This window comes from Calidris pugnax, unplaced genomic scaffold, assembly GCF_001431845.1.
Source record: "Calidris pugnax isolate Ruff unplaced genomic scaffold, ASM143184v1 scaffold247, whole genome shotgun sequence".
NCBI lineage: Eukaryota > Metazoa > Chordata > Aves > Charadriiformes > Scolopacidae > Calidris > Calidris pugnax.
The window spans coordinates 1663219-1681673 of record NW_015090980.1 but is presented as its reverse complement, the minus strand read 5'-3'; the positions used below and the strand labels follow the sequence as shown (position 1 = coordinate 1681673).

Sequence of the window (18455 nt, the reverse complement as noted above, 5' to 3'; positions counted from 1 at the left end):
GGGTTGTTGGTAAGGTTTGTGGGTTTTTGTTTGTTTTGTTTTATTTTCCTTTTTTTTTTTTTTTCCTTTTTTTTTTTTTTTCCTTTTTTTTTTTTTTTCCTTTTTTTTTTTTTTTCCTTTTTTTTTTTTTTTCCTTTTTTTTTTTTTTTCCTTTTTTTTTTTTTTTCCTTTTTTTTTTTTTTTCCTTTTTTTTTTTTTTTCCTTTTTTTTTTTTTTTCCTTTTTTTTTTTTTTTCCTTTTTTTTTTTTTTTCCTTTTTTTTTTTTTTTCCTTTTCCCAACAGCATTTCCCTATGCTGGTAGTTAAAAATGCTGTCAGTTTGGCCTCCAGCTTGCAAAGCTCCTGGAGCTAAGCGAATTGCTGCTAAGGACATAAAAAAATATAGCTTTTGCTATTGAAAGGTGACATGGCTTATAACTCTGTGCCTTGGTTGCCACCCATCCTGGAAGGTTATCTGTTGTTTACTGTGCTTAGAGAAGCCAATAAATGTATTACCAAAGGAGGAGGCTCTGTGCAGAGCAGGTTAAGAACTTACCTGGCTATTTTTTGTGACAGTCTCCAATATTTGTATTCTTTATTACAGGTTGAATTAGTTACAAATGTTCGTGTAACTTTTATTTTGGCTGTTTTTTCTTATCCTCACATTTTATTATCTGCTTTTAGACACATAAGTACTATAGTAATGATATGCAGTTAACCACTGAGTTTTTGTGATGTTTTCCAGCTACAATAGATGTCAAGCGGAATATCTTTGACTTGTGCACAGACAGCAAGGACTGCTATCTGGCTGTCATTGAGGTAAAGGAGCTAAGAATAGACTCTGGGCTCTGTAGCTGTAGTTTGAGTGCAATGTTTTTGTTTCTTCTTAAAACCTTCAGAAGTGGTGATTCTCGAGTTCCTACTGTTATTCGTGTCCTAAGCAGTGGTGATGTTTTGGTGATAGCAAAAACACCTAACAGCATCTTTACTGTCCACACGCAGCAGTCTTGTTTTTCTGCCTCTGATTCCTTAAGCTTCTAAACACATTTGCCTCTCTTCTTCAAACGCTTCCCACTTCACAATGTACAGAGGTTTTCCTTCTCATAAGCATTTCCTATTTATAACAATAATTTCCTATTAAAATTTGCATTGTACTGAATAACTGGAAAACACAATCTTCCTGGGGCTTCCCATGGAGCTTTTCTGTGAATCACTCTTACTGTTTTTTTTTCAGTTGTCTTCCTAGAAAAAATTCCAGAAACTAAGGATTTGAAGTATCTCAAGGGAGGGTTGAAGGAGGAGGGAGCCAGACTCTTTTCAGTGGTTCCCAGTGAGAGGACGAGGGGCAACGGGCACAAGTTGGAACATAAGAGGTTCCACTCAAATATGAGAAAAAACTTCTTCACGGTGAGGGTGACAGAGCCCTGGAACAGGCTGTCCAGGGAGGCTGTGGGGTCAGTCCCCTTCTTTGGAGATTTTCAAGACCCGCCTGGATGCTGTCCTGAGTAACATGCTGTGACAAGCTCTAGGCAATCCTGCTTCAGCAGGGGAGTTGGACTAGATGATCTCTATGGTCCCTTCCAACTCTAAAAATTCAGTGAAATTCAGTGAAACTTCTGGTTTGTTAGGGGGAAAGTCAAATTAAGCTAACGTGTCCGGTTCTTAATTCCTGGGACTAACTGCTGTGTGGGCGTCTCCCCTTCAGAATCAAGGCAGCATGGATGCCATGAACATGGATACAGTTTGCAGGCTCTATGAAGTGGGCAGGCAGCGTTTGGCAGAAGATGAAGAGGATGAAGAAGAAGATCAGGTGAGAACTATAGCATTAACCTGGTTCTTCAGGAGCAGCTGTTAGCCATCTCTATGCTAGAGGCCACGGGCGTTCATTTATTACCCATAAAGTACAAATGCCTTGTTTGGTCTCACCTAATGTGAAGTAGATCACTTTACTGTCAGTGTAAACTAAGACTATCTATGCAGAACCCGTGTAAACAGTACTTTGTGCACTGAAAGCTGACATGATAATTTATAATTAATTTATTAATTTCCCTAAGTGTTTCAATCTTGATCAGAAACTTTGCTCTTTATTCTGCTTTTTTTTAAAAAAACATTTTGACACCCAGCAGAGACAGTAGCATTTCAGGTTTTCCTTTCTTTGATTCCAAGTCTCATGTTTGGGCATAATTTGTCACCAATTTATGAATGAGACACAACTTGTGCCTAATGCAATGGAACTGCACCATACTTCTACACAGCCAAAAGCTTTAAGAATTTTAAAGAAAGATGTAGGTTTGCACTGGGATGTGTTGTTTTTCCTTCTCAGATCAGCCATTTGATCTCTGGCAACTTGACAAAAGAGTTAAGAACTGCAATAAGATCTCTGCAGGGTGCAGTTGTTAGAATATACAGTAGCACGCAGTGCTTACTACAGTACGGTGAGAATTAAAGACAAATTTGTAGCTTTTTGGGTGTCAGGTTTTGTTGGGTTTTGTTTGTTGTTTTTTTTTTTTCCTTTTGAACAGTCAAAGACCTCATGCTTCAATTCCCTAAAGATTTTAAATGCATTATTCTCTGCTCTTTGGTGTTTGCATTCTAGTAAATCATATATTTGTATCTCCTGTGAGAAAAGCTGACTTCACCTTTTTCCAAAGAATGCCAGAAGGTAATATTTTGGTGGGTTTTCCAGACTGTGTGGAAAGCTGGATTTCCGATACCCTTTCTGTCTCTGAATCTTCCTGTTGCTAGGTTAAAACTCTGACTTTCTAATTCAGGAGACTGGATGGCAGATCCCAGGAAAGAGTGATTTTCTTTGCAGTTGGCTGTTATTACAGTTTCACTGTAGTTCTGAAGATAAAGTAGTAGTACTGTTTGTTGTTCTGTATTCTCAATGTGCTATAAGGTTGCACTTGACATTCTTATGGAATCTTCAGTCACTGTTTCTATCCCTAGATTGGATGGATTCAGTTTAGGAACTTTTAGGATAGGTGAAGACTAGAATTCCTTAGGAAACAATGGTGAAGGGGGAAATTACTGTTCCTTCCAAAGTGTTCCTACTTCCATCCAGTGCTTGCCTCAGGCAACAGTTTCTATTTTTGTCTCTGCTTTTGTTTGTTCACAATCAGTATATTTTAGTAAGGTTATTCACATTTTTCTTTACAAAATTCTCAAGAAATGGTTTGTAGCAGAAATAGATTTTGCATTGTACAATGATTAACTAGCAGCTATCGAGACACTGTTTTGCAAAATCGCCGGTAAGTGTTGCCTTAAGTGGAGCTCTGTGTTTGTATAGAGGATGCGGTCTGAATGCTGCTGGTTGCAGGCTGTAACACCAGGTACCAAGCAGAGATAAGGTATCTATCATCCATCAAATGTGATTGAGGACGCTCCCTGTCTTACAAATGGAGATGGCCCCAGGCAGAATTTAAGTATGCTAAAAGCTTTTCTGTAAAGCTTATGGAGTATTCAAACAAAGCTGCTCTGGGATTGATTTGCAAGCTAAGAGTGACTATGTGGTACTGCATAATTGCTGCTTTTTATGATCTTCATTTCTGGGGTGTATAGATGTTTCCTAGACAATAATTTCTAGGGTTGATTACAATCAAATTTCTTTAGTAAGAGGGATTTGGGTTTAATATAAACAACACTTATGAACCCACATTCAGTTCAATCTGTATATATGTAGCAAAACATAAACTAAACCCCTTGCCCTCTGTCCCATAGCTGTTCACTGCTGTTCCTCCAGGTTTGTCCTAATCTTAGGCTTACAAAATACAGCTTTTTTCTCCATAGAGACATCCAGCATTGAGCAAGAATGATTAGAGGTTTTCCAGAATAAATATGGAATCTTTCTGGCACACTTCTCACAAGAGTAATTTGTTTCCTGATGAACAGGAGTTTTCTGTGTTTGCAGATGCTCACACATATGTAGGTGTTTACTACTTACCTAGGCAGTTTCTGTGATTTAGGTTTTGAAAAATAGGAAATAAACTTTTGAACTTGTTGGCACTTATCACAGGTATTCTAGAACACCTTCTGGCTAAAAGAAGATGCTTTCTGATCTCTTTCATTAAAGTGGTGAGGGAGGGAATCCATGTGAATCAACATTGCTCTAGTATTTCTTTGGTCAAGACTTTTAGAGCAGATATTAATCTGCTTGGCCCCTGTATCTTCACACTTTGACTTTATGCATATTTATATAGTTGTGTATGATCTACATGGATCCACAAGTACAGTTTTTTGCCTGTACAGAAAGTAATAAATACTCAAATAGAAGCGAGTTTGATGGGCAAACCTTGCTTGAAAGTCATGTGATGCAGAGTAAAATTGCTTTAAAAATTGTGCTTGAGAAAAATTAAGAACTCTGGAGAAAAATGTCTGCCTGACATCCTTTACTTTAAATTTTGATGCCTTATGATGTCAACTGATAGCTCTGTGACAGATTTTTTAAAAAGCAAAAGATTGAGAGTCGGTAAAATGAACCTAGCTGGGTTGTTTGGCCTGTGGAAATCCTTCAATTCCTTCGCTCATTTAAGCAAAGAAACAAAACAACTGTATTACTCCCTATTTCTCAAGGCAAACCTTGTGAAATCAACTGATCTGTCACATAAATTACCCTCAAATTTAATGATCAGGTTGACTTAGCCGGGTTGTGCACGGTACTGCTGCAGTAAATGTTTATGGGTTTGTTTGAAATACTGGAGAATAGCACCACTGCGGCTGGGTGCTTCCTCGGCTGTTTCATCTGAGATCTCTGGAAAACTGCCTTTTCCCAGTTATGGCCAGTAATCCAGAGTTGTCAAGCCTTGTTACACAAACAGATGCTAAATGGGCATTGATACTTCATGGTTTGTACTTACTATGGTAACTGAGGGAAAGTGAAGATGTAACACTCTTAGCAAGAGCCGGTTTGTGAGCTTTTTTTGTTGGATGTTTTACTCCAAAAATAGTAGTCTTTCTGCCTTGAACTTTCATGAGTTTTGTGTATTATTTCACTGTTGGGTGAGCATCTAAATGGGTCCATCAGTGACTGACAGTCTCTCTCACAAGTATTTGCAAAACTGTTCAGTCTATGGGGAAATAGAAAGAGTTTCCTATTCTGTCCTGCAGCAAGACCTTCCTCCTGTATTTGTCACTGTTTTCATAGAGTCCTTCAGAGTAAGACTTAGCAAAAATAAGATGGGTACCTGAGCTCTGGTCCAGATGCTGGACCATCTTTTGGTTGTTAGCTTGCTTAATTCTTATTTATTTCCCTTTCTTGGCTGATTAGTATCCCATGTTTCTCTCAGTAATCTACTGCCTTCTGTAGTGAGACAGACCAGGAATTTCAGAGGGAATGGCAAAGGAAAGTGATTGTACTGATCTGGCCTAGAAATGGCACAGGACAGTGGCCATGGGCTAGAGAAGGAGACTTCAGGAAATATTAAGTGATCAGAAAAGTTAAAACCAAGGGAACTGGCTGACCACAGAGTAGACTCAAAACTGTGAAACTTAAGTCTCACTGACGTGATCTTCTGAGTGGGTTACAGGATTTTCAGTCTGTGCATTTTTACCTCTTTTAGTTTTTCTTTCCATATTAGTTCTTCAAGGCCTATTTTTTCTCTCTGTGGTACATGCGGATGGTGTTGCATCTATGACGCTCAAGTAGTATTCTCGGTTATCGTCATGTTCAGAGAGATTTATGGTTTCAGCAGCAGATTGCTTCACCTAGCTGTCCCTGTCCTATAAAGTGTGTTCTACTTCTTTTGCCAGAACTGAAGAACTGTTAATTATCCTGCAGTGCTTCTGGGCTATCGAAATGGTGATGGTAGGTGTGCAATTTGTCTTTTTGCATTAGTCTAGAAAATTCTAGGTGATGTGAAATGAACGCTTTGGAGATAAGGCAATAAAGACTCGAAAGACAATCACTATTCTAAAGTAGTTTAGCCAGGGTGGAGAATGTTTTTCCTCAGCTTTCTATGTGGTCTGTGTGATCCCAGTCCCTACTTTTATTTTAGGACTCTTCTGCTATCTGCCTGCAACAGCAATTCCCTTGTGCTTTTATTGCTGTTGGCTTGATACAGGTTTGCTTTACTTATTTGCTGAGGAAAAAAAAAACCCACAAATCTTAATCCATATTGGCACGTGTATTTGAGAACCCTCAGACTATGGTGGCACTTTGTCACTACAAGCTGCACCCTTAGTTTTTCAGGAACTGTTCCTGTAACATTTGAAAATATGGCTTGTTTTGAAATTTTGCTCAAGGTGAAATTGTTTACAGGATAATAGCTAGGGAAAAGTGTATTCAGACAAATGTCTCAACTGATAAAAATATACATGTGTATATTGCACACCTTAATAGGCATTTTTGGACTTAGTTGCAGCAGGGGAGGCTGAGTAACGAGTGGTTTCCATCAAAAACCTGTTTACATAACAAACACATCTTTTGAACAGGCATCCTCTGAAATGGATATGCACTTCTTTCCACTTTTTTAGATAGTACCACATGACTGTGACTGCTTCAGCCTAAACTGCTGTTTCAGAATCTAGTTTCACCAGCTGTCAGTGCAAACACAGGAGACTCTTGAGAAGGGAAAAGTATTTTGAGTTTTCAGAAGGTTAGACCTAGTATTATGGAGTAGAACAGCTTCAGCAGAGATAAAAGCATATTCTGCCTGTTCAGTGACCGAAACCAAAGGTTGACTTCCTCTCACCTAACACATCTTTCTAGAATTCCCAGAGCAGTTGGGATCCAAGAAAATAAAAGCTGCCCCAGCTGTGATGAGAAATATCAGTCAGAAGCTTGAGAAAATACAGGAACAACTTCTCATCCATAGAGGGAAAGTTCATTTACTGACCAAATTTTGAAATTTCTTTGCACGGTATGGGTTTTTTGTCATGCAATTAAAGGAATGGGCTTATTTTTGTGAGTTGAGAGTGTGAGATCAGTGAGAGGAAGGAAGAGAAGCAGATTCAGAAATTGCACCTAGTTTTGGACTCTTAATATTATTTCTGAGCCTGACAGCACAGAGAATATAATAGTCACAATTTTATCCCTAGCATTAAGGGATATATCAACTGCGAAATAACTTGCACATGCCTCAAAGAGGACAGTGGCTCTGGAGTTTGATAATCATCAGGTACCTGCAGTCATATTGCAATGAAAATATTTCATGGGCAAAACCAGCATATTGGTCAAAAGAGTCCCAATTGAACATGCCAGTCCAGCTGAGGCCCAGTTACTCTAAAGTTATTATCTGTGTCATGGATGGTTTTTCATTCATCACAGGTAAGTAGTGATTGTTAGACAAGCTAAACCTACTTACATAGACTAAGAGAATGACCGCTTTTTTTATTTCTTCACTCCATGTTTTGCCTCTGACATACTGTATGCTGTGTGCTGTCTCCTGTATTAAATCTGCACATACCTACATCTGCATACTAGCCTATGGTAAGACTCCTTGCTTGTTACCTATAGTAACTTCTGCGCATTAGTTTTTAGCTCTGTGACCCCATTAATGGCTATGAAGAAGTAGAAATTCTAACACTGAAGTAGCTAAGACAGTAAAAGTAGGTGCAACCCTGTAGTGGGAAGGAGATGAATACTTAGAATGAATTTACAAAAAAAAAAAAAAAGACTAGAGAAAATATACAGTTTATAGAAGCAGGTGCTTACTAACAGATGATTAGACTTAGCTACAAATAGCCAAAAGTGAATCAAATGTTAGCCCAAAGATTTGTAAAAGTGGGAGAAGCTTCACTGATACTTGTTTAACTGTTTTGCAGGTAGAGAAAAGGCAGCCTCATAGATGAAAATAAGAATAGTTAGAGTAGAGTAACATCACACAGCATAGTAATATTAATACCATGGAGCATAGCAGTATCATGCTATATGATGTTACTCTAACTATACTTACTATTCTGACTCAAACTGAGGGGTGCAATAGAGATTGTGTTTTCAGAGGAAGGGGCTGTTTCTGGAAAGCACCTGCAGGAGAGAGGTGTTGACTTGGAAGTGCTGACAGGAGGTGAGTGTGGGACTGGGGCAGGAGCAGCTCTGAGATGATGACAGCTGAACAGCTCATAGAGCAGTAGCAGAGGAACATGGGCAGAGAACTACTGACTTAAATACTTGCTTTGAACTGTGAATCAGCTCCTAGTAGAGGAAGAAAAAGTGAATGAGATGTTAGGTGAAAAGATGAAGCTTTTTGTAACAGCTGAGACCACGTCAAATAAGCAAAATATCAGTGACCTGTCCCAAAACTGAGTCAAGGTTTCCAAACCTAGTATCACAAATCGAAAAAGACCTGTGAGAGCTGGTACCAGCCAGCCTAGTGTCAATTTGAGAGATCACGTAACCTGCAGTTGAGGAGTCTCAAATTCTCTTCGTCTGGTCATAAAAAAACTTTTGGATTTAAGAAATGTAAGAAAACTATAAAATTCTTAAGAGTACTTATAAAGCAAGCTGGTACATTTTTATAGACTGCAAATCTGTAGTGCTGTGAGCAATACTTCCTGAAGGCACTTTGTACATACACTGATTTGGTGTTAAAATACAGGGCAGACAGAAATACGTTAAAATAAAAAAAAAAATCAAAGGTCTGCCTAGTTAACATGTGTTTTTGCATCAGAGTTTGAATAAGTGAAAGACTAGGATTTTCCTGAGCCTTTGGATGTTTTTTGAGAGATGAACACCAGTGAATATATTAAGTATCAATAATTCCTACTACCTAAAAAGACAATTTTTGTGAACTTTGTGCAAAATGAATGGGTAAAGGGGACCAGTAAGAAAGTCTATGAAAGGTGTGCAAACAGGCATACAAGAACAATATGGAAGAATATACATAAAGCTTGAACAAGAGCAAAGGGTATTTATTAAGCTTTGAACAGGTTGCGGATACTGGCAACATGAAGAATTAGGTCAAGTATATTTTTGTTAGTGCTGCCACCCCTATATATACCATTCCTTTAGGGATTTATTTTTTTTTTTTAGGTTTTTCTTCTGTAGTTGTAAATGATAAATTAATTGAACCAAATCTGCTTGGCTTTCTGAATCTTTACATAAGATTGCAAACTGGTAGTAGAGTTAAGTTACCAGTAATTTGCTTTGAGATGATCTTGAGATAATCCTTTACTTTGTAATCAACTTTTCTGATTCTGTAAGATAATGTCCAGCTTTTCTTGTACTACTACTTCTCTGTAAATGTGCCTGTCTACAGACATGTTAAAAAGCTGACAGGAATCACTTTTGCCCTCTTAATCATCTTCAAAGTAATTCCGGTGTCATAGACTGTGTGTTGAAGCTATTTATATGCTACTGTGTAAGTGAACTAGTAAATTTTGCAATCTTATCCTAGAAGAACTGGTAGTTCCTGCATCCTTTACACCTGTCTGAAGTGTATAATTGATGCTGCTATACATTATTGACTTATATTCTTAAGGCTTTTTGAGATAAACTGTTATAAACCCGTTGTATAGATGGTGGTGGGGTTTTTTTCAGCCTCAGGTAGTCTTTATTAGTTAAGTCAAATTAACTCTTTAGTTGAGTCAGACAATTTCTAGGTTACTCTGGGGCCTGTCCGTGTGTGGACATCCTACTTATATCTGTGTGTAGCTATAATGCACTGAAATTGCAGCCTCTCTTTGCTATCCCCTTAGAATTATAACCAGGGGTTTTTGTTCTCTTCTTCACTTTAAATTGTCAGTTTGTCTTTGTTCATTGCTTTATTTTTGCAGCCTTTTTGCTTTAACTGGGGTGAATCAGCACCGTAAGTGTTTATGCAGAGAAGTGGGGCCAGGAAGCCATTTTGTGTATGAAACAGGGTGGGCGTTTCTTAGATTAAAATTCCCCTATTATAATTGCGATGCTGTGTTTTTGAAGAGCAGAAAGAGTTGGTCGTTCAGGTGTGGTGATGCTATAAGGACCACTGCATTGCAGCTGTTATGTAGTGACATCTGTGTATGCTGGAGATGAAGATGAGTAACGCTGGTACAGTATTATGAAGATAACACAGAAAACCTCAGGTATTTGCGTTCACTATAATGTATTATGTAATAATATAAAATTAAATTAAATAATAGAAAATAAAATTAAAACATATCTATATAATTACAAATTTGAGTCTCATTAGGGGTCAGTGGGTACTGTACTTTAAGCTGTTCTATTCTTGGCATCTATCAAGGTAAAGCTCCCTTAAATTAATCCTACAAGCAATTAATATACCTGAATCACTGTGTAACTAAAATGGGTGGCAATGTGACATCCTTAATTCAAAAGCTGGGTTCCACCATGTCCCTCTGAGTGTTGCCTACCCTATTCAAAAGGGAGCTGTAGCTTATTTTTTGTCTTTCTTCTTTCCTCAATCATAGCCTCAGGTTGGGATTGTTTGTAATTTTACTTGAGTTCCGTAGGAAGTGAGGGTTTTGGTCTGGCTGCGTTGTAATAACAGAGCACTGGGCTGCAGGGCGGGTGCATGGAAATAGCAGGCAGTGAATCAGAGTGCTGATAGTGAGGTAGAACCTTATGAGATGGTCGGTTTGTGATTCTACAATAATACCCTCATGTCTTCTGTAAAGATAAATGGCAGCTGTGAAGTGGTTTCTGTTGGAGAGGGAAGAGAATATTGTCTAAGGAAACAGAGGAGAAATGCAAGGACTGTGTTCAAGTTCTGATCTAAGCAGCTTTTACAGAGATCAACCCAAGAGAAGAGTATCTTTGGGCATCTAAAGGAGTTTGTGATGGCTAAAACCATTCCTTGATACTGCTTTTTAAGTCCTGTGGAGTGTGCTGGTCCATGGATGCTGTGGATCAGTTTACTCCAATGAGGAAGATGAGCACAGGTACACACTTGTTTTGCATAGGTGTGCACACTGGCTCTTTTTTCTAGCAGCACCTGTGTCATCGCCCAAAGCTCTTGGGAATGACTGATGAGTAGGTAGGAGTTTACTTTTGCAGGCATTTGCTTCACAAATCCAGTTATGGCTTGGAATAACTCTTCTGCCTGTCTTCCCTTGTGATGGTGCACAAGGATTTTTTTCACTGCTCTGACTCAGTGTGTTTGCAGGAGCTGTTGGGGAAGGCATGGATCCCTTACGTGAGCCAGGTGTGGTATCTGATGAGGATACAGCCTAGATATCCATTGGCAGACTGGGTATCACCTACATGGGATGGTGTTGGGTGTGAGGAGAGACCAGGTGCAGTCTTTCTTCACTGTATGTCCCACAGATGGGTTTTGGGTGCAGAAGCCCAGTGGGCTTTCCTAAGAGAGAGATCCCCTCATCAGTGCAAGCCTTGTGTCTCGGGAGTGAAGTATTGCAGTGTGCCTGCAGAGCTCTGTGCTTGGAGACTGGAGAAGCTAATGCAGAATTAATTTGCCTGCTATTTAGCAGAAGCACCATGTTTTCCACGTTCCTGTTTGTGTTCTTTAAAACATGACAAAGTGCAGGTTTTTTGCTCGTGCACTGTGTTGTGTGTGGCCCATTCAGCCGGGTAAGGGATGCGCACTGGGCGCATGTCGCGCTCTCTCTGTCACATGTGACTTCTCGTAGCGTGGTTTTCACACTATTTCCTGGTTTACCAGGGACAGGTATAATTTAGATCTTATCTTACTATTCTTAGGTGGTTTTTAAATGAGTGTGGCCTGATTTTAATTGCCTGCTTCAGATTGAGTAATTTAAACTGGAAAGGTGGAAACATTGATTTTGGTTCTCTAGTCTTCTGTGCTATTTGTATTTTCACAAAGGATTTTTTCCTCACTGGTAGGTATAATCCTTCAAAGTTAATTTGCAGCTAATTATACACCCTTTCTGTTATTCTTGTCAGCCAGAAGAAATCTTTAGCTTTATACAACTATATTTCATTTCATTTCATCCTATATTTAAAGGACAATATTGCTATCTATGTCTTGCCTTAAGCTTGAGTGAAGATGTTGATGAAATAGTATTTCAATTTCCAATAAATACATTAAATGTGAAACATAATCAAATTCAGTAGTTTTGACATTTTCTTTTAAGTAACTGTGGGCTGGACACTCAGGAAAAAAATGCTTTCAGAAATTCCACAGGTGTGGACACTAAGAGGGTACCTAACTCATTTCAGAATTCTTTAGGTTTCAACTACATGGACTATAAACTAATCTCACAATATACTTTTTTATCTAATGTCTACAGTTTTGTGTTGATCTCCAGACACTGAAAAACTTGGCTTAATTTTTCCAAGCTTTTAAAATCAATTGATCTTCTCCTTTCCAGCTTCAGAGTTGCTGACTGAAAAAGGAAAATAAACTCTCCTGCCTTTTCAGCTTTTAATCAGTTTTTCAATTCTGAATAGAGTAATAAAGTTTAGACATCGGTCTCTCTGCAGATGCTGAGTAGAACAAAAGTAAAAGGCAAAAGCTATTACACTCCATTCAATGTATTTTATGGAAAATTATGCTCAACATGGCACTGCAGTTTAAAACTGAACTGCAAGTAAGATATTTCCTCTCCCAGTGTGTACACAATTCAAAAAGCAATGTATGTTCATTTGAGGACTCATTGACTCAAAGTAAAGTTTGTAATTGCCTAAAATAAACATGAGCGTTAATATAGGTTATTTTAATTTTATACTTAATACAAGCTTTTTCAGAAAGAAAAACGTGTGTAGCAAACCAATGTTTTTATACTGCAATCTCCATTTAAGTAACACAGTGCTTCTAGTCAGTAGAGCAGACCTGGCTGCCTTTTGCAGGTGAAGAAACAATAAAATTTGCCCAGGCTTTTTGGCATTCCTTGTTTCTTTTGCCTGTGACAGGTGTTGGATTTGTGTAGGTGTGGTGGATTTTTTTTTTTTTATGGCACTGACTGAAGAAAAAGCAGGTTGAGGAGATGACAGTAAGGTCTTTTTTCCTCTGTCCCTTTAGATCTGAAAATGCAGCAGTCTAAGCAGCACAGTGTGAGTGTGGTGAGCTTGAGGACCAAACTAATCCTTGGAGTGGGTTGTTAAATACCTAGCTTAACTGCTTCATAATTTTTCAAAATGTGTTCCCTCCCAAAACAAAGGGGCAATTAAAGCTGAATGACTTGAGAGCTGCCTTCCTGCCACATGAGAGCATTCTGTTTGAGAAAAAGGGTGTGAGCCTGAGGAGATGTGCAGGTATATTGAACTCTTAGTTTGAGTCCTGTAGAATTCCTGGAACTTGCCTTGTGATGGCACTTTTTGGCCTCTCGTTTGTCTGGAAGAACGATAGGACTGTAACACCTTCTTCCCATTCAGTTTTAACTGTAAGACACAAATTTCTGGATTTGGTCTGTACAATGAGAAATTCAGTTGCTTTATTGAATGCAATGGTTTGATAGAGGAAGACCTTGATCCACAGGTAAATACCAAAGATTGAGACTTCTGAGCTGCTTTAAACAGTTCTATCATCTGAAAATTAGTGATTCAGGGATTGGTTTAGGTTAATAGCATCTTTCCCTACATTCTACGACTCATCTAAATCGGGAATGCCTGAGAGGCTGAACACCAGTGCTGCATGCTGTTTGATGCCAAGTAGAGGTTTTGGTCCAGTTGAAACTAAAGCAGTTTGTACAAGACTAGCAACAAAGCCATGGATTAACGCATGTCCTTCTCAAGAGTGCATTGTGGTGACACGTGCTGATGGCCAGTATCGAAGAGGAGCTTGAGCCAATGGTCTCTGTGTGGCATTTTGTGGATAAGACTTTGCAGGCCTGCAAATGATCTAGCATGTGTCATGGTCTGTAGTTGCAGAAAGAAAGCATTTATAGGGGTGATGGGGAAAGTGTTAATAACGTGTGATGTCTGGATATGGGGAGAAGTGAGAACTATAGGTGTGTTTTCTTCAATTCTTATTCCATTTTACATTTGCTTTAATGTCTGCAATGGACTATTTTTGCTGTCTTTATAGGAGGAAGAAGAGCAAGAGGAAGAAGATGATGATGAGGATGATGATGATACAGATGACCTTGATGAACTAGATACAGACCAGCTGCTGGATGCTGAGCTGGAGGAGGATGAGAACAACGAGAATGCTGGTGAGGATGGAGAAAATGACTTTTCTCCCTCCGATGATGAGGAGCTTGCCAACCTCCTGGAAGAGGGAGATGAAGGTGAAGATGAAGATTCTGATGCTGATGAGGAAGTCGAGCTGATTCTTGGAGATAGTAAGTGTGTGCCCAGCTTGGTGACCACAGGTGACCTTGTCCTCTGTTTAATGTCATGACAGATATGCTGACTTTCCCCCTTGCTGGTATGAATGGCACAAACCATGATGCTTGTTCACCAGTGGCTTTTTTACCAACAAGTAATCTGTTGGTAAAAACACCTCTTACCTGAGAGAACAAGTGTGAGTTCTGGAAAGGAAGGTATCTCCTTTCTTCAAGTGCTCCCAGGTGTGTGTGTGAGAACTTAAAGGTGGGCCAAGAAACTCTCTGTGGAGAAGCTTTGCCTGCTGGCCTGTCCTGCCCTTCAAGGGGACACTGGTTGAACTGTTACCTCACCTGTCTTCTCTGCCTTAGTTGTACCTATAATGTACAAACATTTTTGGTCCTTGATGCTACTCTCTCTCTTTTCTAATTGCTCAAAGTGCAAAAGCAACGTGACGTTTCTGACTTCGCTTCCTTTTTTAGACTGTTCTGAAGCTAACACAACTTTTGGGATAAAATTTAAATGGTTCTATTTTTCTGGCATTCCACAAATACAGAGGTTTGAAGAGTTAACACAGTGTATGTGTGGATGTGTGTGTATAAGAAAGAAAGTTCTGAACTTTTAATGTTGCAATTCAGTCTGGAAAAAGGATTCATAAGAAAGAGAAGGTGAGTAGGATAGCATCAGGCTCGGGATTTATGACACCAGATTCTGTTCCCTTTTTTGCAGCACAATTTTTGAGTATGTGTGGCCAAGCCACTCAGTTCTTTTTAATTTCCAAGCTGTAAAATGGGGATAGTGTAGTTCCCATAAGTTAAAAGGTTGGTAAGGATAAGTAATTACAGTGTGCAAGGTGTTTGAAGTCCTGCAGTGATAGGAGATTAATGTGAGAGCTGAGGTGGGAATCAATCTTCTCTGCTGCTGCGCTGGAGGATTAAGCGTGCCAGGCCTGTGTTTTGGCACTAATGGGGCTGGCAGGCTCATTCTTAGCCCTCTCTTCTGTTCGAAAATAGCTCAGGTGTTTTTAAGGACGTGACCACATCAGGTTGCCAGGGTTATTCTGTGGCGCCAGGCTGCTGTTCTCCTCAAGGTAGCAGGTATCCAAATGCCGGGCCATATAGGGTATTTACATAGCTCAAATTCATTGATAGCGTATTGCAGTTCAACATTTGGGGTTGCAGCTAACTTCTGTCTGTTCCAGTAGCTGGCAGGACCTTCTTGACACAACCCCTCTTCTGTTCCCTCAAGGGGTGCAGGGCCAGAAGCTATTTAGAGAGCATCCAGAGTGCTGTGACTTCAGTTGTCCAAGGGGCAGAATGGAAGGGAAGTTGAGGCCATTCCAGTACCTATTTCTCTAGGCGCTACTTGACATTGAGTTATTTCAAGTGGGCTCTGCAGAGCACTATGTATTATGAAATGGCCACATCTGTACAGTGTTTATGGACAGACCCACTTGATTAGAACTTAAATCTGGTATTGCTGTGGAGCTGCTGCCAGCCCGTCCTGGGACTGTTGGGTTGCTTGGCAGCATCTTTGGGAACTTAAAGTAGGGAGTGCAGCTCTGCCAGGCTGATGTATGCATGGTTCTTGCACAGGGTTTGATGAGTAGGGTTCTGTGGCTTCTCCTCTGTGACTTCAACTGGCTTGCTTTTGTTTCTCACCCAGCAAGAGCACTTAAAATGTCCCCCTCTCATTTCCTGATGCTGTGTTCCAGAATTACAAGTTGTGAGGGTACTGACACGGTTACAAAGTGCAGATCTGAGGCAGGGTGGTGTATTTAGAGTCCTTCCTATCGCAGACCCTTGCTGTATTCTGGATGAATCTCCATACTATAACAGTGGGTGTGCTTCAAAGAACAGTTGAAATAGGGGAGTTTGGTTCCTTGTGCTTTAGAAGAGGTTTTATTTCCTTTTCAATAATAATCCATGGAGAACCTTTTCAGTATCAATTGGTCTTCCTCTTCCTTTGTTACCACCTTGGGAAGGGTGGATCTATCTTATCCAAAGCAGTTTATGTGTTGCGCAGATCTTTCAAGAGCTTGCTCCTGGGCCAGTGGGGTGTCCTTGTTGAAATACATGTGTAACGTAGGGTGGAAGAAGCATGGAATTCTTTTCCTCTTTTCTCCGTTTCCTCTTTTCTTCTGTAATTGAAAATGGCAACTTCCAGGCAGGTCTATAAGCTTCTGCCAAGCAGTTAACTGCAATCAGGTTTACTTATAGACATAGACCTCAAAACTGGAAGGTTGTGTGGTAGACTGGACTAAAAAGAGTTAGGAGATCCCTTTCCAACTTGTTCCTCTGCTGTTTAAAAAAAAAAAAGGCAAAACAAAAAAAACAACAGCTTTTTCAGCTTCTCTTCTCCAGAGTTTCTGGATTGTTATCTCGCTTGTGCTTCTTTCCCTTTACTGCATAAGTGTAGCTGCTGCAGCACTGGCTGGTGCTTTGCCAGTCCCTTTACATGGCTGTAGCTGTTGTGGGAGCACTGATGACCCCCTCAGATCACAGCAGAAGGGCAGTTGGCTGATCTTCAGGGAGGAGGGTTGGGGAAAAGGGTTTGTACCTTCTGCTGCTTGCCTGCGATTTTTTTTCTTTTCCTAAGGAAAGCATCTGAGAAGGGGTGAACCTTCCAGAAGGCCTTGCTTACCTTGACAGGCATTTTAGAGATCCAGTATAACTGAGAAGGCTAAGAGGAAGTCTTGGTGTCTATTTTTTTTTTCTTTTTTTAACTATTTTTAACACCTAGTTAACTGCAGCATCCAATGAATTCACATAAGAAAAAGAACCAACGTCACGTCTAAGGTAAGGCAGGAGACCTCTTGCTGCCAGAGCTACTACCATTTCCCTCTTGCACAACTGAGGGAAGAGAGAACTTAAAACATAAGCAAATGTGTGTGTGTGTGACTGCTTCTGGCAAATCGTTTTGTGTCTTCATTCTGTGCCACAATGAAGAAAACCAGGAAAAGCACAATATTCAGGTCACCTTTAACGAGTGCCACGTAGCTAAATTCATTACAGAAACCTTTGGGTTGCTGGAGGAAGGTTCTAGCTGTGAGCGTGTGGATTGCTTCCCCCTCCATGGGGAGGTGTCCTGCTGTGCTGAGTGGAGGGGAGCGACAGGCCAAAGAGAACCTAATACTGAGACAGTCTGGGTCTGACTGCGTAATGAATTAGGCCTCCCCCACATCATACAGAGGCCATGTTTCACCACATCAGGTTGGTGGAACTGCCAAGCTTGCTTTCCACGAGCAGCTGTGAGGAATGACTGCCAGATTTGTCCAGCCCCTCCATGAAGAGGTGTTGCACTTATATCTAAGTTGTGCAGGTACCTTACTGCTGGTGTCCTTCTCCCCATCTTACCATGGGGGAAGCAACCTGCCATGGAAACTGCACTTGCTAAAGCTGCTCTCCTCTTGACCCTCTGTTTTAACCAGGGAAGGAAAGCTCTGGTGCAGATTTGCTAACTGCTTTTGATGGATTTGAAATGCACTAATGGTGCTAGCTGCCTCCCTCACTGCTGGGGGGTCGCTGGTCTCAGGCAGGTGGTGGCCATCTCCTGTAACTAGGAACGCATTTCCTTGCTTAGCAGCCCTGACAGCTGTGTTCTCCCCCAAACCAAACATAACCTACATGTCTCCTTTTCAGCTGACAGCTCAGATAACTCTGACCTGGAGGATGACATAATCCTGTCTCTGAATGAGTGAGGAGCGGCTGCCAGGCGGGGTGCTGGCAGGAGGAGACCATCGCTTCCCAGCAGGAGACCGGAGACCAAATTGGAAACCGATTCTGAGCACCCCAACCTTTTTTTCTCCTGGGAAAACCTGAGGAACTCCAGTCTTGGTTTGAGTCCGTTTGAGGCTCGTGGCTGAGTCTGAGGCTGTACAATAAAGAGACCTGGGGTTAAGGCCTCTTTTCTCTCTGCCTTTTTTTTTTTTTATTTTTTATTTTAGGCTGAGATGACTCTCCTCTTCAAGGAAACTTCTGAAGATATTTCACAATATATTTTCTTTGTATAAAGTTCTTTCCTAAAGAACAGAAATAGTTTTATATAAAACAAACAAAAAAAACAACAAAAAAAAAAAGGCAGGTGTTCTAGTAAAGAGGGGATGAACTTTGTATTCCTGTAGTACCTTGTTACCATGGGGCAGGTTCAGGGGAGAAAAAGTGTTTAAAATTAAAAGAGGCATTTTTATGCAACTACTAAGTGAAATAAGAGGATTGTGGTTTCTAATATTGTTGAGGAGTAAGAATATTTTTATTTTAAATATGATTTTATTTTTAAAGAGAAAAAAAGGAACAGGTGTTAACACCTGCTAGTTCGCCAGTGTGTTTCAGATGCTTTTGTCCTCCAGGGAAGAGCTC

The 18455-nt window shown here is 40.1% G+C and overlaps 1 protein-coding gene across 6 annotated transcripts in view; it reads left to right on the top strand.

Moving 5' to 3' along the window:
- Positions 1-18160, top strand: part of VPRBP (Vpr (HIV-1) binding protein) — a 50089-nt gene extending 31929 nt beyond the window's left edge. For 2 of the 6 annotated variants that reach the window (XM_014953522.1, XM_014953523.1), the window contains exons 21-24: positions 724-797; positions 1684-1788; positions 13859-14114; positions 17739-18160. In XM_014953522.1, the coding sequence (XP_014809008.1) occupies positions 724-797; positions 1684-1788; positions 13859-14114; positions 17739-17797 (494 nt within the window). In that variant the 3' untranslated portion in view covers positions 17798-18160. Of the gene's footprint in view, positions 1-723; positions 798-1683; positions 1789-5726; positions 5748-7398; positions 7405-9834; positions 9978-12992; positions 13815-13858; positions 14115-16839; positions 16896-17738 lie in introns of those variants that run through there. The other 4 variants (XR_001413300.1, XM_014953524.1, XM_014953525.1 and 1 more) reach the window with 4 other exon arrangements.
- The last annotated feature ends 295 nt before the right edge of the window (positions 18161-18455 follow it).